Source organism: Choristoneura fumiferana, chromosome 29, assembly GCF_025370935.1.
Source record: "Choristoneura fumiferana chromosome 29, NRCan_CFum_1, whole genome shotgun sequence".
Classification (NCBI taxonomy): Eukaryota; Metazoa; Arthropoda; class Insecta; order Lepidoptera; family Tortricidae; genus Choristoneura; species Choristoneura fumiferana.
The window spans coordinates 2,353,294-2,375,567 of NC_133500.1; the positions used below are offsets into that span (position 1 = coordinate 2,353,294).

A 22,274-nucleotide genomic window follows, 5' to 3' on the forward strand; every position below is an offset into this window, starting at 1 on the left:
CTTCCAATTCCTTCCACTGGTCAAAATCTTGGGACATCGCTGTAAAACGCAATACACTGTTAGATATCTGCTGAAAACCATGTAGACTAGAAAGCTATCCTAGTTTTTTCTAGATTTCGTGCTGAGGCAGTACTACCGCTCTAAGAGCCTAATGTGATATACCCAAAGCTTTGTTTAAATTAGAATGTACTAAAGTTTATCCGAATCATGCGATTAATGTATCTTTCGGTATATTTTGCGCCTAACATTCAATTTGTATCAATATTGTCGTAAAAGTAATACCATTTTTAATATGCATCCATTGTTTGCGATAGTAGATTTAATAATTATAAAAAAATATCACAGCTAACATTCTCAATTGGTGTAATTCAAGCCGTAATCTTTGTTCCTAGTTAGATGACCAGGTGTAAGTTTTCTACTTTCACTAAATACAAACGTAACATTCGCTAATTTATGAACGTACAACCAGCATCGAAAGTGACGACTAAACACGACATCGAAAACATCCATTATTTACAAAGCGTTTTGTATTGTGATATTGTCTCTTCAGCGAGACTTAAACCTGCTATATCGATTAAGGTCGCGTCCGCGGTGAACTGAAATTAACATATTTTGAGGACAAACAAAATATGGCCGTGGTTTTGCTAGGCTTGGTTGTGGGAACTTTCGCTGATTAAGAAAAGGCAATCACAGTAAACACAGTAGTTTGTGTTTTCCAAAAAATATATGAATACATAGAATGGATCCTTTTCAAGTTAGACAAAACATTCCTATTTTTTTTATCATTGAATAAACTTGCTCTACGAAATGATATTAGGGATCAGAAGCGCCGAGTAAACATTTTAATTAGGCAACCCGACATATGAGAGAAGCGAGAATTAGGTATGTCGCACAGTTAGTGTAGACACCTTTAACATGCCTATCATCCCTGACGTCATCTAATAAAGTCAGACAACCCGATGGGAATAGAGTTGTTAGAACACCACGCCACTGCTAGGGATGTTGTAACATTTAACGCAGCAATTTCAAATTACGATATTTCTTTGAGCACCTGTTTTGCATCCTTACTTTGGCTGCTAACCGTACACACTAACACACTATGTGCTTAACTCTTGGAGTTTAACTAACAAACTAAACTCTGTGCTACTTAGTTACTTCGCGAACCCGCAAACAACACGTACCACCGTGGGCGTAGGACTTGTTTACTCCGTAATTTCGGAACAAGTCTCTCTTCAAATCGTTAATGTATTTGAGAACAAACAATTAACAGTCTGATTTCTCCGCGTGAAAAATCTACATTCTACTTTGAATAACTTACGAGTCTCGACGGACATGGATGCTTAAGAACAATAATAACATTATTAAAGGTTGAATTAATGCTTCAATGGCACCGCTAAAATAAGTAAAAAGTAAAAATTCATAAAGAAAAATTTAGATACCCGAAATTTGAGTTATTGCTGATATGTGTTTTTTTTATCTGTTTTTATCTATTTATTTATTTGGATGTCTAGTTAATCAAATACACCATTGCATCTCTTAAGCTGAATGTTTTCAATAATTAATTGGTTGCGTCTTTGGTTACAACCATGCTTTCAGCCTATCCTAGCCACATTGTACAGTCGAATTCATAAACAGAGCTAACTAGGTGCTCAAAAACATTTGTTTTTTTATTTATTTATGCGTCGCATAAATATTATTTTCGGTCGCGTAATTTCTGCTACATTCGGTTTTATCCAAAAGTGCAGTTTGTGTAACATGGCGACGCTAAATGAGTTTTGCATAATAGGACTTTTGTATGAAACCAAAATTACGTGACACACAGCTCAAAAAATACTTTCGTTTGGCCTCACCCTAAGTGCGCGTTTAGATATTTTTGACCACCTAGAGTCTAGGTCCTAGACAGCTCCAATGTTTCTAACCATAACCATTGCCTGAACACATTTCCCCAAACCAACTTACATTACAGTATCCACAAAGTACTCACTTGATTTCCTGAAAGAGCCCTGCCTCGTGAACGCATGGCTCGCGGCGTCGATGCTCATAGACACGGCGCATTCCTTATCCCGTCGCTGCTTGCGTTCGAGGCAGGCTGCGAACGCGCATCCCACCGCGTGCGAGAGACGCTCGCCGGAGTCGCGGGACGCCAGGAACCCGTGGCACATCCAGCGGCGGGTCGTGCCGGCGCGGCAGATGTAGCTGGAGAGTGAGAAGTTTTTGTAAAAAATAGTTTAAGAAACTAAAAACACGTTTAATAATAATAATAATAATATGCCATTTATTTCGGACAGAATCCATAGAGGTTAGTTACATACAATGAAAATACAAACACGTTTAGATGGTAATCTAATTGTTAAACCTGCTTGACTACTCCATCATGAATGGGTTAAAGATATACCCCCTTATTCATAAAACTTAACAAGCCTATGTTAACTAACAAATGCTTTGTCCCTTTCTAACAAATACAAATGTCGAAGTGACAGATAAGGACAAACGAATTTTAGCGGCATTTTAACTAAAATAGGTTTGATTGTCGTTTATGAATAAGGGGGATAGTCATTAAACCAAATACTTAACATAAGTAATAATATGGAAAATTATTACACTGTTATAAAGTAAACATAGCGTTTTTGCGGAGCCTTTTTTTACCTCATTACCGTTTCAGCAAGAATTATTAAAAGGGATGATGCTCAGGGTTACATTTTTATGCAAACTAAAGACAATTATCATCATCATCCAGCCTATATACGTCCCACTGCTGAGCACAGGCCTCCTCTCAGAACAAGAGGGCTTGGGCCATAGTTCCCACGCGGGCCCAGTGCGGATTGGGAACTTCACACACACCATTGAATTGCTTCGCAGGTTTGTGCAGGTTTCCTCACGATGTTTTCCTTCACCGCAAAGCTCGTGGTAAATTTCAAATGTAACTCCGCACATGAATTTCGAAAAACTCTAAGGTGCGAGCCGGGGTTTGAACCCACGACCCTCTGCTTGAGAGGCGATAGGTCAAACCACTAGGCCACCACGGCTCAAAGACAATACCAATGCTAAATCTAAGTAGATAAACGTTGGATGGTACGACGTCTAACCGACCGGTCAAATCGTTTGAATATTCACCCTACACAGGTATTTAAATTTATGTCTTATAATTAATTTAATAATAATCAGTATTCATTATAGGTTTAAAAAATAGTAACGTATTCGTGTTAGCTAAAAGAAACTAGAATAATTTAAAAAAAATGATATTGTTTGTACTTATAGAACCAATTCACCATGCAAAGTAAGCAAGGCGTAACATGCGCATTAGACTCGATTGAAGAGACAAATCTATAGTAAACCAGATGAGCTTAAATTTAGACCTCACCACAAACCGCTTATTCGGCAATTTTAAAACAAAAAAACAAGGAAAATGTTTCCCGATTAAATTCTAAATGAGCAAGTAAACAGCGTGTTTCGGTGTGCAGATTTAGTTCACATTTTCCTTAACCGCATATTATCACAAATTTACAAAACTAAACATACAAAATTTACCACAAAAGCGCCTGTTGACTCAGATGCTTCCACAGAATGTTTCAGACGGTTTTAATTGAAAAACAATGACTAATTAAACCTGCGGGTATTTTAAGGCTTATTTATAGGACACAAGCAACAGCTGCCCTTCGGCACGTTAAAACAATCTAAGCGGAAAAACAATAAACTGCAAATTTAATTAAAAGAATAAATAATAAAATAATAAACATCATGGGACCCATCCCAGCCTATATACGTCCCGCTGCTGGGCACAGGCCTCTCTCAGCACAAGAGGGCTTGGGCCATAGTTCCCACGCGGGCCCAGTGCGGATTGGGAACTTCACACGCACCACTGAATTGCTTCGCAGGTTTGTGCAGGTTTCCTCACGATGTTTTCCTTCACCGCAAAGCTCGTGGTAAATTTCGAATGTAATTCCGCACATGAATTTCGAAAAACTCAAGGTGCGAGCCGGGGTACACTTGACACCAATTGACCTAGTCCCAAACTAAGCAAAGCTTGTACTATGGATACTAGGCAACGGATAAACATACTTATATAGATAAATACATACTTAAATACATATTAAAGATCCAAGACCCGAGAACAAACATTCGTATTATTCATACAAATATCTGCCCCGGCCAGGAATCGAATCCGAGACCTCAAGCTTCGTAGTCAGGTTCTCTAACCACTTGGCCATCCGGTCATCAGAATTAATTCCGATTCAAAACAGTTGAAGGTGCTATTAGATTTAAGTAATTTCATTTGGTAGAGAGTTCGTTGTTTTGCGAGTTCAAATACTCGTATATGCACGAGCGAGCATGGCAACAACCTTGCGGCGCTGGGAGCGTTTCTGGCTCCAATCCAGACGCAAGTACGAGTTACCGTAGTCACTTGCAATACAACGATTCAATTACGGTATTTATACCTGCTGAAGCAATGTGCGAACTAGGTAGTTGTTCCCTAAGTTATCTGGACCGCGACTTACCAAAAAGTGACCTAGTTCGTGTAAGTTGTTGAATAAGAAATGCCTTATTAGACAGACTTTCACGGAAAACAGTGACATCTGGGGACCCTTTTGGGCTTATACTTTCTTAAAAGGCTGGTAACGGATCAATGACTCCTTGAGTAGTTGGTACTCATGGGCAGTGCTGGTCATTTCCATCAGATGGCCCTCTTGCTCGTTTGCCTCCCTCTCATAATAAAAAAAATAAAAACCCTGTTGCTTGCCGGTGCAGCCAGATACTGGCGCTTTTACCTGAGCTGCACGCCACTGTTAATTCATCTATGGACTAGCTTAGGCCCGTGGCTTTGCCCCGTGCAAGAAAAATGCAGGGATACTTGGAAAAAATCCTTTATTAGGAATAGATAGGCTTTATGCGTATTGTATTAAACAGCTGCCCAAAAACACCAGCAAGAAATCGCATGTATGTGGGTGTAGTAACATTGTAAGGTCTAACGATTGTCGGTTTCATACATGATTATGTTTGCGGTTCAGATTTAGATTGCCGCTATAATGCGTGAAAGTAACATATCGTCGCTCGGCAGGCAAAAGTACTAAAGCGACACTTCGTCAACTTTACAGGAGAGCGATTTAAAGTTTTTTTTTTACGAAAAAAAATCATAACTTTTTAACCAGACAACCAATTTTAAAATTTCCAGGAATATATGACACATAATTTAATAGACTATAATAAGGTTTTAATAATTCATAGCAAAATCCACTGGTTTAGGAGATAAGTGTCGCTTTAGTAAATTGTCCCCTAGTCATCGAGCAAATGCAATCAGGCAAAAAGACTAAACGTAAAAATTGACCTCAAACGTCATATTTCAAATTAACTTATGTGATTTTACGTCTCAATAAATTTAGCATGTTTTTACTAACAACACACATTTTATTTCTTATCAAACTGTTCATAATGCTGATTTACCAAATTGCAAGGGAAAAAATATTCCAAAGTACCTACTGAACAGAAATTATATAAATAATATTAATTAATTATAATAAATATTAATCATCTATGCTAAAATTTCAATAACTTAACGTTAACTGTTACTAACACTAGACTTTTGTTAATATTATAAGGTAATTAATCACAAAGGCACCATCTGATTTCTAACAAAATGCAATTAAGGTTTTTTTCACTATTATTTTTTGAGCTATTTTGATCATTATCATGTCCTACTATTTTTGGTGTATATACACAGCATACGCTTAGGTTTAAGGATGAAATAATACGTAAAATACCTTAATTTATTCTGTAGGTAATAACTTTAATTAGCATTTCAACTAAAACTTCAGAACATTTTTTTTTCTATGTTATGCAAATAAATCATTCATTCAACATTATAGTACTTATTAGTACCTAATAAGTAAGAAACCTGAATAACAAACTCATGCGTCATGGTTGCTATAGCAACTTTAGATATATTATTGGTCTATATAACGATTAAGAAATATAATGCACTATTGGTACAACAACATTTGTTATATTCTCATGATCTAACTATTCCGGTATCATGGACTTGTTGTACTTGTTGTACCAAACTATTAATATACTAAGGGGCTGTTTCACCATCCATTGATTACTGTTAACTGGTGGTTAGGTGTGATGCCGTCTCTATTTGTTTTGTTCGAATAGACTCAATAGACGGAGACGGCATCACATTTAACCGTCGGTTAACGCTAATCAATGGATGGTGAAACAGCCCCTAACAGTAATATGGTATAATGCCAAATGAAACGTCGTGAGACCTTTGCTGAGATTTAAGGACTGCGCTAAGTGAGATATGGCCGTCTTCAAAATTGACCACCTAGACTGAGAAAAGCTTGCGGAAAAATGCACTGATTGGTGCAGACGTGTGTTGGAGGGCCGCAAGTATTGCGATGAAGGCTTGCCTGGCTCAATGCACTTATTGAAAAGAGACAGAAACGACACCAAGGCCGTTCTGCACCAACATCCGCAGACTTCGCTTGTCAGAGATGTGGACGGACATGTCGCTCTCGCATCGGTCTAGTCAGCCACCAAAGACGTTGTGCACAGGCAACACGCCAAAATTCGTCTGGAACAGACGCGTAGGCCTGATTGATGGTATAATATATGTGATATAACCTATGTTCGATATAACGTTCAGTGGGGTATAATGAATTACTGGTATTTATGCCAAATATCTTTTATTCTAGTGAAAGTATATCTAAAGTTGTTATACTGGTCATAACACACCCTGATGGCCATTCGGTTCCACCATGGAGCCGCAGCTGCAGTTATGAGGCACACAAACATCGCAGCCCAGGCGGAGAGCTACTGCCACCCGCAATGAGTCGTTGTCCAAGACTGTTCCCAAATAAGGAACAGGCAACGCCTATAACCACGTTCCCGCTTTGACTTTTGATGCCGACTTCAGCCTGGCCAAACCCACCCCAGTGGTTACACCCACAGGCCGTGCTAGAGCGTCCCTAGCCCCCTCGTCATCCCAAACTCATTGTATCTGCGGAGCCCCGTGCAGTGACGCCAGTCTCATTCGGCTCGCCAGTGCATCATCCACATACGAAATGGTATTGGTAACCTTTATGAGATTTAAAAATTTAAGAGATAAGGCCACCAACTCCATGTGCCGATCCGAGGAACGCTGGCAAGCCCACATCCGCCGTACGCCGCAAACCGAGACCACCGTTACATATGGGCAAGGACGCTTGGACCCATTGCTCATCCGCAAGGGACACGTTCAATACAGTCTCCTTTGTATCTCTCAACGTGACGTCAAAAGAAGAAGTTTTACCCGAACACAACCATTGGAGTGGTTTTCAAAAAATAGGTTATTTTTGGAACTGCGAAACACATTCGTAACAGAGTCAAGATGAGATGGGTATTAATACTCTTCAAACGTTCCTGGGCGAGCAAAATAGACGCTTCCTGGTCTCTAGTGCACTAGAAATGGCCTCTTGGAAAATAGAAGAACCCAAGAGGGTAAAGGTCTCGTGTAAAAAGCCCTTTGAGACCAGGAAGAAAGACCTTAAAGAAGTTAAAGAAGGAGAACAGGCGGGGTTAAATCTGTCCCATATTCGCCTTCAGTCCTATACCTCTCAAGGGGGGGGGATAAGGAAAGCCAAGTCCTGCTTTACGACCTTAGGCTCCTTAGGTGCCATCATCTACGAGTAAATACCAAATATTAAGAGGTGATTTTCGAGACGACAGTGCTTCATGAATAGTAAGACTGAAGGTAAGCGGTCCAAGCTGATCTCCCTACTGCGCACCCACCTGCGAAAGAATTTGAGAATCGCCGTAGACAAGGTTAGAAGGAGAATGATAGACCTGGTGTAAAAAAGGTACAGGGTGGGAATGTATTTTTTCACTTCGCCCAACAGAACATCCCTCTCGCCAGTATTGGACGCGTTCTTGAGATCCTACTTCAAGACGACACAGTCTGGATTTCCGGGTTCCGTGACGAAAGTGCGTGTTGTGGATCGTGACCTCAGTGTTCCAAAACCCAGCTGAAAATGAGCTGGTCGAATTCCGTCTAAGCCCACGGCTGACCCATTATGGAATGACCCTAGTGCTCGCACCACATCCTCCAAGTTTACCGGCAAGGCTTGAATGGACCGATCCGGCTCCCGAGGGAAATTTAACGTGCGGGACGCGGGAGGATGCTTCGAACACAAGCGTCTCAAGACCCGGAGGTGCTACCGAGTCATCAGGCGAACGGCCCCCACACACCGGCCTCATATACTTTGGACTCTATAGTCTTAAGGACAGAATGCGACCTGGAGGAAGCCTGCCCGTCACTACTAAATTCAACCAAGTCCCATGTTCAAGTTTGGTCTCAGTTTGCGGCGTGTGGAGAATGTGGGCTTGCCAGTCTTCCTCGCATCAGCACATGGAGTTATTATAGTGGCCTTGTCTCTTAAAATTAAAAATTCTCATGAAACCCCATCGGGTTACCATTCCGTTTGTGCATGGTGCACTGGCGAGGTGGACGGCTCGACACCTAATAGCGTCGCTGCCTCGGGCTCCGCTGATATAACGAGTTTGGGATGACGTGGGGGCTAGAGACGCTCTGGCACTTGTGGGTGGGTGTGCCACTAGGGTGGATTTAGCCAGGCTGAAGTCGGTATCAAAAATCAAAGCGGGAGCGTGGTTATGGGCTTTGCTTGCTCCTTATTTGGAAATACTTCTGGACAACGACTCATTGTGGGTGGCAGTAGCTCTCCGCCTGGGCTGCGATGTTTGTGTGCCTCATAAATGCATCTGCGGCTCCATGGTGGAAGCAAATGGCCATCAGGGCTTAAGATGATCGGTATAACAAATAACACATAATTTCACAATATTATGCTATAAGTATTTAGTAGTATAATGTGTAGATATAATTTAGTTTTCTTTATGAAATCGTTGGAGTTGCAATTCTAACCTAACCTAGTTTTCAGGCAGTTTCGTTTCTTGATAGGGTCGCAGTTCTAACCTAACCTACTTTTTTGGCATAACACATTATTATTATAATAGTATTACGTATTCCAGATTATACCAATAATTCATTATACCCACTGAAAGTTATATCTACCAATAATATATCTAAAGTTGTTATACCTAGCCACCGGTACGCACCCTGGCCATTTCACGCGTTGAGTTCTTGTCGGTGTTCAGGAAAATTTCCGCGCTACTACGCTCTCTTTGACATACTGAAGAGGGCTTTAATATCCGCCAACATCCTCTGCGTTCTGGAGCCTCCGGTCCTCTGTCGAACCGACAGCAAAAGGCCAGATGGCTTAACTTTAGTGCCATGGCAGAACGGGAAGTGTTTGCTGTCGGACGTTACGTGCGTTAGTACTTTCGCCGCCTCGCACCTCAGCTGAATAGTCCGCGGCAATCCGCGGTGGATTTTGCGGTCAAAAAACGGCAGAATTATTCGGCACTATTATTTTGTTCCTCTTGCGTTTGAGGCGATTGTTTACATTCGGGAAGTGGGACGTCGAATTACGGAAAGGGGGTCTCACGCTCACGCCCGCGCGGATTCGTTCCCTGGTGCAAAGATTGTCTATCGCCATTAAACGTGGTAATGCGGCCAGTTTGATGGCTACCTTTGCGCCAGGGACAACTCGAGGGGGCCTTCTGGACTAAACTTAAGCTATTTATGTAACATTAATAAAAACAAATTAAAACTTCTAACTCTAAATTTCAAATACTTAGGGCCGAACATCATCTTTATTCGATGCAAACAGAACCGTAGCGATAAAATTATAACTACAAAATTTTGAAATAGATTTACTATTGAGGTTGCCTGGGAGAGATCCCTTAAAGGGATAAGTCCGCCTTTGTACAAGTATCTCAAAGTTTGTCAATTGTGTTGTGTTTCTTTTCTTTTGTACAATTAAGAGTTTACATACATACATACTATTTTCTTTTATCCTTTGGCAACATAAAAAGAACTTAAAGTTTTAAGGAATAATAATCATTATAATTTATAAATAAAGTTATAAATCTTAAGAAAATATGATGTTTCTATATACCAAACATCGAATTGCAATGATATTTTACTACGTATATATACTAAACACTTTTTTAATACACGATAAAGGTCAAGAGTAATGACTAATTTCACCAAATCTATAATATTTCGTGAAGTTTTTTTGCTAATCCTGTTTGAATGTATGCTTTTGTATATGTTAAAATGGCTAAAATGCCAAACGTATGTTTTAGTTTTTAAGAACAAATAGCTAAATTCTTATAAATTAATTCTTATCAATACAACCAAACGACTAAAGGTGTATAAAACTTCAACTCGGGGAGGGCATAATTACTGAAGTGACAAAGGTATTTTCTTTTTTTTTGCACAAAATACTAAACGTCCAACATTTGCAAACTAGAAAAATGGCAAAAGACTGAACGACAGTAAATCGAAAAATGGCAAAAAGGTAACAGTACTAAAATGAAAATAATGAAAGTGATGCTGCATTAAGTAATTTGCTTCCCAAATTTAAGCGTTTTTTGAAAGACTAAAGCGCCAAAAAAAAGTTAAATTTTGCTCCAATCGCTTTGAAACCTAGACAGTTCGATGCAGAAAAATTCGCTGATTCTGGTGATATGCATAACTCATTTTAGCCCAAAGTGTCGCTTTAGTACTTTTGCCTGCCGAGCGACGATATGAACTTTGCACCTCAAATAAAATTTTCTATTCAAATAAAAATATCAGTCAGATAAGTCAAACATTTGCAGGGAAGTCATCAGCGTAGTGTTTGGTATGGTTCAAGATTAAGCATACGGCGTTTATTTTGACGTATTCAATGAGAATGACCACAAACTTGGTATTATAGAGTCATTCACGTGATGCGTCCGTGGTTCTTATTACAATGTCATTAATGTCTAATTGTCAAAATCACGCTTCTTGGGCTGGCACTAGGTAAATAGCGCAAGTGTTTTTATATGATAGCAAAATTCTATTTGACAGTTTCGCATATTTTTCGTTAAAATCGCTATACAATCGTGAAATAACAACTCGGATTGGTAAATATCTGCATTGCATGATAAACTCATTGTAGATAAAGTTCCATGTGGCCTAGAACCAAGTTTTTTTTATTTAAAAATAAAACGATCCAATCGGGTCACTGATCAAATGATGACCACAATGATCGATGGTTGATTTACGTTGGTAGCTTCATAAAAATTTAAAATACAAAAAATCTCATCAAAGTTATAAAATAGGCTTCAACCAACCCAATATCAGCTAGGTTTTTTTTTTGCTTATACGTTTTTAGGTATTTCATAAATACCCCACAGTTAACACATATAACACCTTTATATTTTTTTAAACTCAATTACCTAAACCTGGTTCATGACTGTGGCGCGGATGAACCTTCTATGAGTGTAGGCCACTTATCAACCGCTGGAACTTCTTCTACCTCTTATTGCCTCTGCCGCTAGTGGCCTATACGCCGGTAAATCTGGAATTAGTTATAAAAACCACCAAGAACTCTTCTTTTCAAGTCTGAGTTTCGAACACATTCCAACAACAAATGGGACAACTCTCTGTCAGTATCATCAAAACTGTGTTGGGGAATGTTCTTTGTTTGCTTACCATAAATAAAGTTTAATCCCATTTATACTAACTACTTACCTTGCATGCAACTGCACTCATGCTTTTTTTGTGTCAAAGCTGCTCTTGTACATTTTCCCACAATAATAACACCTATTCTCTTATCATGCCGTGTAAGCAATGCTTGTCACTGTTGTGTTTCAACCCGCACAGCTCACAGACATGGGACCCTCGGCTTCTCTTCTGGACTTCAGGCTTCCATCTTGAGCATGGTTGGCAAAACATGTGCAGATTGCGCATGTGTGCGTGTTTGTGTGTGTTTTAAGGTGGTTTGTGTATTCTTGCTCATCTTCCATTGTTGCTTTGCAGACCTGCAAATTTGAGATTCAGAGGGTAATTGTAATATTACAATGAGACTAAGAGATACAAATTTGCATTACTAGTTGAAATTAAGCAAAGAACAGATTTTTTTTTTAATTTTATATGTATAACATATGTATCTGTATTTGATGACCGGATGGCTAAGTGGTAAGAGAACCTGACTACGAAGCTTGAGGTCCCAGGTTTGAATCCCGGCCGGTGCAGATATTTGTATGAATAATATGAATGTTTGTTCTCGGGTCTTGGATGTTTAATATGTATTTAAGTATGTATTTATCTTTATAAGTATGTTTATCCGTTGCCTAGTGTCCATAGTACAAGCTTTGCTTAGTTTGGGACTAGGTCAATTGGTGTCAAGTGCATGAAAAAAAAAAAAAAAAATTGTGTGAGCAAGTCATGCAATGGGATTTGATAGTATTGAGTGTGTAAATTACAAAAGTTTAATGCACTGCACAGCTCAGTCACACAAAAAGAGTCGGATAAATAATATCAATGTTTATTTATATTTATTCACTAGCCATTTTATTTTATTGCTTGCAACTCCATCTGCAATGAATTTGTTTAATGAACTACACTATTTTACCTTTAAACTCTACACCTGAATCAATCAAATAAGAGTAGGAGTGCAGTGAAGGTTGCCCTGGATCTAACTTGCAGCATTCCAATCATCATCGCTACAGTTAAGTACCACAGGCTGTACTAACCTGACATACAAACAAATCGATATTGTGCTCTGTCTTCATATGTTCTTTCAGTTTAGCCACAAACCGGTATTTGACAGGGCACTTACTGCAAAACAGATATGACATTGGACCTCTTTTGCGACGCTGTTTCACTTTCTCAATGTCATCTGCCACAGTTCCACTGATCACATGATTCTTGTCTACATATCCAAACATTTTCATGTATTTAATTTCATCTTTTGGTGTCACTGCTATATATGTGCCATCATCATCCTGCTTTAAGAATGAGGGTCTCCCATCTTCATTCATAATAATGACAATTTGATCTGCATCAATTTCAGTTTTCACTTCTACTTTTGCTACTTCATTCGCAGGTGTTTTACTTACAGATAATGGTGGTTTATATTCTGTGCTATCATCAGACAAATCGTCTGCATTTTCTCTACTACTCTGGAGAGCTAGCCCTTCTAAATCATAGTCATAAGGTTCTGTACTAGGAATAAACATAGGTAAAGATATACAAATGGAATCCTCGGAATTCTGCAAATCTGTATCAATGAAATCCATGTTTTGTTGCAATTCATTTGTGTAAAAATTCAATATTTCTTGGCTTCTTTTGGCGGAGAGGTAAAACTTGAATGCTGCTGAAGCGGTGATAAAGCAGTCTGAACAGACTCTGTGCTGGTTTACCTCTGAAAACTGAAAATTTCAATGTTTGTACAAGAGGTTGATTTACTAGATAAATGTTATATTATCTAACTGGAAACTAACCTGTACTTGAAACAACTCTTCGAAGACGTCAGCGATGCAATATTCCTTGTCTCCCTTGCATATTTTCGTCAAAATATGCTCACTAAGCTCATCCAACGGCAATAAACAAATAAGGCACAAGTTATCTGCCAAAGTACCGTTCACGATGTGTTGAATAACAACCTTATGATCCACGGAACTCGCCATAGCCTCCTGCCAACGAAAATTTTTCGATAATACATTAAAAGCGATTTAATCACGAATATACCCAATAATCAAAATAACGAAAAAACTATTGTTTACAAATTTCAGATTACTTGTTCCGTATATAGATGCGTTCTAAAGTAAAAATTATAATACTCGAACGAGACGAGACGAGACGGTTCGGAATGCGAATGCCACAGACTAGACTACTAAGAGATAGATGCGAATGCGAATCCGCGGCTAGTTCACTTGATTGAGTTGATTGAAGAAGAAAGAAGATGAGAAGAAATACGATACGGCCTCTGTGGAGAGAGATCCCTCCCTCCCACACAAGGGACTCCCGGAGGTGCTCTGTTCTGTTTGTCCATCTCTTATTAAAATCAACAAAATACCAAAGGACGTTTTTATCCTCTCTTGAAGGAGAAAGATGTGCGCTTTTACCATTTTATTAATAATCCTGTAAAATAGGTTCGCCAGATATGTAGTGTTTTGTTTGCAGAATAACCAGGTATGCATTCCTTCCGCTGAAAACAGGCCTTGGCATGGCAACACTGAAGCAATCTGTCAAAATTAATTGTAGTAGGTAGGTCCGCGGAAGGAAGGAGTGGTGTTGATATCGTAAATGGATTGCTTTTATTTTCTAAAATACGACCAAATATCCTACGGAAAGTGAAAAAATCGCAACTACGAGAGGCTCCATACTGGGCACCACAGGACTGACATGACCTATTGCGTATAAATACTAAATAACTATGCTCCAATTATAAATCATTGCGCTATGGAAGGTAATTGTAGATTATCGAATAATAATACAGCAAATAATCTGCTCTAAATTACAATCGCAATTGGAATAAGTAAACACATTTAGTTCACTATTAGCACGAGTAAATTCTTGCATTAGAATGCAACTATCACTATTCTTTTCGGTTGTATTTTCTGTTTGTAAATATGAATATACCGCTTGGTTTTAAAATAATATACGTGCATAATACGTTCTGTAGCAAGGTTAATTTGCATATTAATCACCTACCATTAGTTACGTTCGTTCATACATACATTAACATATCTATCAGCTGTAGGACAGGACAAAGTAGCATATTGCTAGCATCCATTGATGTGAGAAGTATTTGTAGTGACTAGTTCGGAATCTTGGATGTTCACATGGGTTCTTTCTAATTGGATTCTTTCTTAATTTTCCCTGATCATTTGTTTTAAGAATCAACAGGCAAAATAAAATGGTAAAAGTCCAAAAATGTATACCATAATAAATATTAGAATATAGAATGGCATTGAAGAACTAACTTCTTATTAAATGAATTAGCATGCAGTGGCTCTTGTAATGATCTTAACAATATTGTGCAACATCAATTTTATTGTATTCAATTGGATTTCCAGATGCAACACCATTGGGCGATACCAGCCCTCAGACGGACTCTAATTATGAGTTAACGGAGAGTATTAACATTAAAGAGGAAATAGACAATAATATAGTCATAGAGGATCACAATGTGGACATGCAAGTTAAAACAGAAGAGGCTGATGACAATCCTTACCAAAATATACAAGTCGAGGTTAAACATGAAAACCACGAGCCAGAGAACTCAATAAACTTCCGTAAATATATAGAAACTAGAATATTAGAAGAGTTCAAAGTACAAAGCGAGGTGGATTCTATATTACCTATAACACCATCTGAAGAAGCAGATACAAATGTCAAACAGGAGTGTTTGACGGATGATGCTCTGATCTCGTTTGATTTCCCAACATTCAATGATGTGGGGAGCATTGATTCGGGAAGTATGGAGGCGGGCAGTATAGACAGCAATGATGCTACCGCCTTGGGCAATGTGGAAGCCTGCCTCCAAGAGGATGGTGTCAGTATTAAATATGAAAATGATGTTTATGATGTGAGTACTTATTCTGCTTCAATATTTTTATTTGTTAAGCTTAAGCTAAAGAAAATAGAGGATTATTTGTAATTCACAGGCATCCTTCTTTTTTATAACTCAACCTTATATAAAAACAACTTCACACATGTTGCCACTCTCCCCCGCACAAAAAATAAGTTTCTGGATGCCAAATTGTCGATATTTAGATAAAATGTTGATAAAAACTAAAAGAATTAACCTAAGAAATCTTAACTAACTATAACTATCAGCAATATACATTCAATTTTTTTTTGTTATCCTATTTTTGTGTCCCACTGCTGGGCAAAGGCCTCAAAAAAAAAAATATTAAAAAAAAAACTAACCTAAAAATCTCCTCCCCGCATCGTGCCCAGTTCAAGATTCCCCATTATCCCGGCAGCATGGCCCCTCTGTATGGCAATGGATACCTGTTGAACCAGCCACTTGTAAATTGGCAAGGCCGACTTGGCATCAAATTAATGCCTTGATTTAACAAACCCATACCATGCAAATACATATGTTACACATCTCTAACAGCCCTATTCTGGTCACATTCCAGAAGAAAATGAATAAATACAATCTAACAGCATCTGAGTTCCTAGATAATGAAAGAATCTGCATTGAGTATACAAATTTTATCATCCATACTAATATTTATAAATGCGAAAGTGTGTGTGTTTGTATGTTTATCCATCTATCACGTCAAAAAGGAGCGACGGATCGACATGATTTTTGGCATAGAGATAGTTTATGGGCCAGAGAGTGACATAGGATACTTTTTATCCCAGAAAATGCACAGTTCCCGAGGGAACAGCGCGCGATAACCGAATTCCACACAGGCGAAGCTGTAGGCAAAAGCTATAACTTAATAATTTTGCTATAATAGTGTTTTCATCACATGTTTATGGTTGACAACTTTTTGAAATGAAATGATTTATTCATGCATGCATTTATATCATAACTTAATATTTTTGTGTAAGTATAGTATTTAAATCACACTCGCTCGTAAACACTGCCGTCGTAACATGCAGGAGAACTAGGTTGCAACCCAACCCAAGACCTCTTTTTGCATATAACGCCTAAGGGTCTCCCGACGACGAACGAACGACGTTAACCGACGGGAAGACGTTTTTTTCGCTCTTATTGCGTGGACATAAAGCGTTTTTCGGTCGGCTTAAGCCGATTCCGCGTCGATAGATCTGTACCCTAAGGGCGTAATGTATGTATGTAAAGTATTCATGTAAATGACACATGTGATAAGATATAGGTATTATACAATCTACTCTCAAATAACCTAACCAAAAAAAAGTTTGTCAATTCAAAGTTCAATATCTCAAAAACGGATAAACCGATTTTGATGAAACATGTCTAAGAACCATCTCTAGAAAACCTGCTTTCAAGTAAAAAAAACGCATTCAAATCGGTCCACCCGTTTAAGAGCTATGGTGCCGCAGACAGACAGACAGTGCCGGTTTTAGCACTTCCAGCGCCCTGGGCGAGATTTCCACAGCGCCCCCAACTTTTGGGAATTTTCTACAAGCGCTAGCATAGACGACACACATACCAGTCAAACTTATAACTATAACACCCTTTTTGCGTCGGGGGGTTCTTTCATAGCTGGTTAAGTTACTAGTCTCCTAAGAATCCAATAATTTGTTTTGCACTAATACCAAACACTAGCCTTTGGTACTATAAATCAGTCCACTTGTGACAAACTCATGCATCACTTTTCAATAACTGCTGAATGAGCAATAAGAAGGAATAATTGACTTTGATTTATATTACCCTACATGTTAACAGTGTTTGACATTAGTATAAAAATTAAATCTCAATAACTACCAAATCACTGATTCCAGGATCCCCATTTCAACGTCAAAGAAGAAAGCGACCTCACAGTGACCGAAACACATCTAATATCTAACAAAGTCATAAACACAACATCAACAGTCACAAACCCGCAGGACGGGCTGATAGAATCACAAACCACCAAGACATTAGTCATGGAAATACTGCCCATGTCTCACCAAGGGTCTGTACCGTTATCCAAAATCTGCAACCCCGAAGAAATTCTACCTAACTCAAATGAATATGAAGACTTTCAACTAAATTCAATCACAGGAAATGAACTAACGTTAGAACAAGAAGCCTTTGGACTTTTGAAGGCGAAAAAGGGAAAATTGGACATGAAAAAATCAATCCCATGTCCAAAATGTAGCAACGTTTATAGAGATCGCAATGCGCTTGTTAGGCACTTGGGTGTTCATGCAACCATAGAGAATAGAGCCAAGGGAGTCATAAAAGGGCTTAAGACTAGACTTCTTAACAAACTTAAAGCCGAGAAAGCCTACAAAATGGCGTGTAAGAAAGAACAGGCACTGATGCAAAAACAGGCTCGCAAGAACGAAAAAGCATGCAAGAAAGAAAAGACGTGCAAGAAAGAGAGGGCATGCAAAAAAGAAAAGGCATGCAAGACTGAAAACTCATGCAAGACTGAAAAGGTTGACAAACCCAAGAAAATAAAAAAGAAGCTGGTTGAAACTCTAAAGAAAGAAGGCTACGAATGCACTTGCGGTAAAGTCTTCAGAAGACGCAGTCGTATGGAAACTTGTTTAAGATCGCACAACTTGTTTGCTGAAGTTAAGTCCTACCCTTGTCCTACTTGCACAAAGTCATTCAAAGATAAAACAGAACTCGGGCTGCATAGAAAACGACTGCACAGCAGAAAGAAGTTCCCTTGCAAATTTTGTCCAACAGATTATAATACCCGCAAAGAGTTATTCAAACATTTACAGGCTCATCAAAAAGTTCAACTGATGGAATACAAAGTTATATCAGAGATTGTTAACAGCAAGGCGAAGTTGCGGTGCTTCATGTGCTCGAAAACTTGCATGGAGCTCTCGGAGTTGAAATCACATGTCATGGAAGATCACAAGGAACCATATGTTTGCCCACACTGCCAGCTCACGTTTCCGAAAATCATAGATTTTGCTAATCATACGAAAACTTCCCATCCTGAAGTCGAAGGACAATCAGTCTTGGACGTCTTAGAAGCTTTCTCTAAGCTAGCACAAGCATGGAAATGCGAAGAGTGTGAACTTCAGTTCCATGAAGCAGATAAACTGGCGATGCATCAGATTGAAAAACATAGTAGAGAAGTCAAATCAGAGCAACACCAACAATTCCAATGTGCAGATTGCCGAAGAGTGTTCATAAGTCAAAAAGGTTTAACGTCACACCGGAGAGTACACCACAGTACAGAGGAAGCCATAGCCAGCGAAGTTATAGAGCAAGGCATCATGTGTTTGGAATGCAGGAAGATGTGTAAAGACATGACTGCTTTAACCTCCCATATGAGATTGCATTCGCCTGACAGAAAGTACCCTTGCAAATTCTGCGATTTCCGCTTCGCTACTCCAGAGAAAAGGAAAACTCATGCTGAAATACACACCGGTGACATGAAGTATGTGTGTTTCATTTGTGAGTATCAATGCACGTCTGAGAACAGATTAAAACAGCACAAGTTGTCGGCAAAACATTCCAGTATGAAGGAGTACTTACTGACTGGCAAGAGGAATGAAGAGTTTACGTCACAACAGGAGCAAATCAAAGCGTCTCACAGTAAAAGTGTTAAAAAAAAGAAGAAAGAAAAAGACAGGGAAGAAGAAGTGCAAGTGTCGTGCGAGGTTTGTGGAGAAAGATTCTCAAATGAAGAAGCCATGCTGGAACACAAGCAGACTCATCCGTTCATAGAGTTCCCCAACGAGGATACACCAAGCAGAATATTTTTTAAGTAGCCACTCTTGCCTAATTATTTGTTAGCGGACACAGGCTTAATAATCTTTTGCATGGAGTCTTCCTGGTCATGGATTGGAGTTTTAATCTAAAGTAAATAAAATCACAAATCACATCACACAATTCAAAATGAAACAAACTATGCTGCCGAGCAAAACGAAAGTAGGACCAATTTGGTAGACGACATTGGACTTCATCAAAATTGTACAAAGTGGCATTATAACGCGTTGTAAGAAAACACACACAATATTATTTATTTTCTCAAAGAGAACTGCACAATTGCTCAACTTTTTTCAGCTAAAGAATAAATTATTAATTGTAACAATGACAAAAGAAGGCAATTTTATTGCAAGACAGATATCAAATGTGGGCTATTATTATTTATTTTGCTCCTAAGTGTATTATGGAACTTCAAGCATTGATTATAAATCTGTGTTCAAAATATTGACTGCATATCATAATTTCGAATACAGACTCGGAATATCAGATGAAACGAAATATGATATAGTGAACATTCTATCCAGTATCAGTGGAGCCAACGAATGTTCGTTGATTTTGCGAGTCCATATTCGGGAGTATGATATACACCCCAAAATAAATGTCGTATTTTAGGGCTGCCTTGATATATTTAATTATATTTTAAAACACGGTCGGTAGATTGTAAGTATTTTGTTCTATTAGTTCAGTTTAGGTGTGAAACTAGTCTTAGTTTTACTTGTCAATGGGCAGTGTCCTTCACGTAACACGTAGTGTTCCGTACCCTAACCTAATACAATATCAGGGCCTACGCCAGCTGGCGCGGGTGTACTGCTTGGTGCAGCCTGCGGGCGGGGACAGGTACAATCCTATGCACGCGATGTGCGCAGTTAGCTTTGCTTATACTATTGTTCAACAGATCCACCCGCTCGGTGAAAACCGCGTCTGCTGGCGTAGGCTCTTAAGGTCGCTATGTCCATCCGTATACAGAATGGCACGTTTGGTATGGGCATGTCTGTAATTATGACATACAAAGATCTGTTCTTATTTAGGAACTATGTCATCGATTTTAGACGTAAGAACAACTGCATACATGGATTTAAAAAAAAACTTGTGCTCGTTTCGAGAATGGAACCCGGATCGGTCAAGAATTTTACCAAATATTTTTTTAATTGTTCATAAAATAGTCAAATGCCGGAATACACGGGATAAAGTGCCAGGATATTTTTAGTTTTTGACGTGAAGCAAATCCTCGAGCATAAGTTAATGATTTGATACAAAGTGTCTAAAAGTATTTTTCATACCTCTCCTTCAGAAAAGTAACTTTTCCTCCCTGTCGAGAGGGAGCAAAGTGTAACTTTTCTGTTCAAGGCTTTTCTAAGTGTTTTATTGCAAATGACACTTTTTGAAGTTGATAATTGTAAAGCCACGCTATTTTTTATGCTGGTTGTTCTTTAATGATATTTAGATATATATTTTTCAAGTTTCTTAATGCTCGGTGTGAAAAGTTGTATGAGCCACTCAGGAGCAAAATTATTTCAAACACTTGAATTCATCGTCAGTACTTTGAATCCTCGCTACGCTCAGGATTCATTGTATGCTACGGTCCCTCGCCGTAAATACACCGTTTTGATCCCTCGTGACACAAATAACTATTTCGCGCTACACCATTTGGATGAATAATAATATATGTAGAATTATAGCACTTGTAACTTTGTGGTATCGGGGGCTGATATTCCGGCTGGGCGCCTTTTTTATTTGTTTTTATTGTATACATGAGTGTCGCGTGAAGGACGGCTATGCCCGTTGAATGCTTTCTATGATGTTTAAAAACGTGCCTCAGAAAATACAAAATTGCAGATGTACTTATTATGGCAACTTGCGAAGTCAGCGACTGAAAAAATAATGTGCCACTCGCCATTAATGGCGTTTGGAGGCGATCGAGTTTTTCGGAGGGGTTAGCCGGGTGTACTCTGGTGGAATTGGGCAGATTTCTGGGTAAAACAAAATATACTGAGTGGCAAAAAATGTGGCCCTCAAATGTATGCAGTAATAGGTAATTTTTTATGTAAAGTGGGCCTTACTTTGTGCCGCTCAGTACAAGTATATTATTTTATTGAGGGGCTGTTTCACCACCCATTGATTTATTTTATTTGACGGATAAATGTGATGCCGTCTCCGTCTATTCGAACAAAACGAACAGAGGCAGCATCACATTTATCCGTCAAATAAATTTTATCAATGAATGGTGAAACCGGGGGTTTGTCTGTGAGATAGATTATCAGATAAGATTGGACACGTATTTTTTCTTTTGTCAGTCAATCAAAAAATCAAGATGAAGTGCGCTAGAGTTTAGGACTGGGCCGTGCTCGTGCTTAACCCTTCGGACGCCAACGACTTATATATCCTCCGGAGTCCTGACATTTTTTAACAAACTTAGCGTTTAAGACCTAGACGTTGGTGACCTGCTTTGTTATTACATCAAAATTCTTCGAATTCTTTATTCAATGAAAAATTTGTACTTTATAAAGTACATTCGGCCGTTATTCTTAGTGTTAATTGGTCCTTTATAAAGTACGCGAGGACTTAGGAGGATATACGAAATATACGTCCATTTCTTCAGTGCAAAAGCAACCTTCGTCCAATTGTGTTAAGGTTTAATTTTAAGCATTGCAATATAGAAGCCTCGCGTATGGGATGTCTTTTGTATTTGACGTGGCGGCGAAAAGTTTAATAGAATAGTGTCGCACTGCGTGACGCCACGCGCAACTATCTGGCTATATCTTCATATTTTTTTGTTTGATTGACACGTTCAATATTTTCCGATCATGTAACAAATGTACAAATATTTTTACGCCATTTCATTAGTCTATTGGCGAAACTGTGATCAGTGGCCTTAGATTCCGGTTGGGATCCCAGCTAACGCATCCGAAAAACGTCCTCGGTTTAAAAAAAAAATTTTTTTTGACATGTTAGTTTCTGCAGCTGGACTGTTGAAACTGCAAATTAACTTTTCACTGCCACCTGACTTCCACTGGTGCCACCGAC

At 38.8% G+C, this 22,274-nt stretch overlaps 2 protein-coding genes across 2 annotated transcripts in view; one reads left to right on the top strand and one right to left on the bottom strand.

The window, feature by feature from the left end:
- The window catches only part of LOC141444289 (uncharacterized), a gene marked incomplete in the record, with an annotated part of 49,990 nt that extends 36,130 nt beyond the window's left edge, over positions 1 to 13,860 (bottom strand). The window contains 4 exon segments of the mRNA XM_074109786.1: positions 11,820 to 11,904; positions 12,619 to 13,296; positions 13,369 to 13,560; positions 13,651 to 13,860. Coding sequence (XP_073965887.1) covers positions 11,820 to 11,904; positions 12,619 to 13,296; positions 13,369 to 13,554 — 949 coding nt within the window.
- Positions 13,861 to 14,114: 254 nt separating this feature from the next.
- LOC141444288 (uncharacterized) lies at positions 14,115 to 20,761 on the top strand. The gene is made up of 3 exons (XM_074109785.1): positions 14,115 to 14,336; positions 14,947 to 15,458; positions 17,315 to 20,761. Exons 1-3 carry the CDS (start codon positions 14,330 to 14,332, stop codon positions 19,250 to 19,252), a joined length of 2,457 nt encoding a protein of 818 aa, XP_073965886.1. The 5' UTR covers positions 14,115 to 14,329; the 3' UTR covers positions 19,253 to 20,761.
- The last annotated feature ends 1,513 nt before the right edge of the window (positions 20,762 to 22,274 follow it).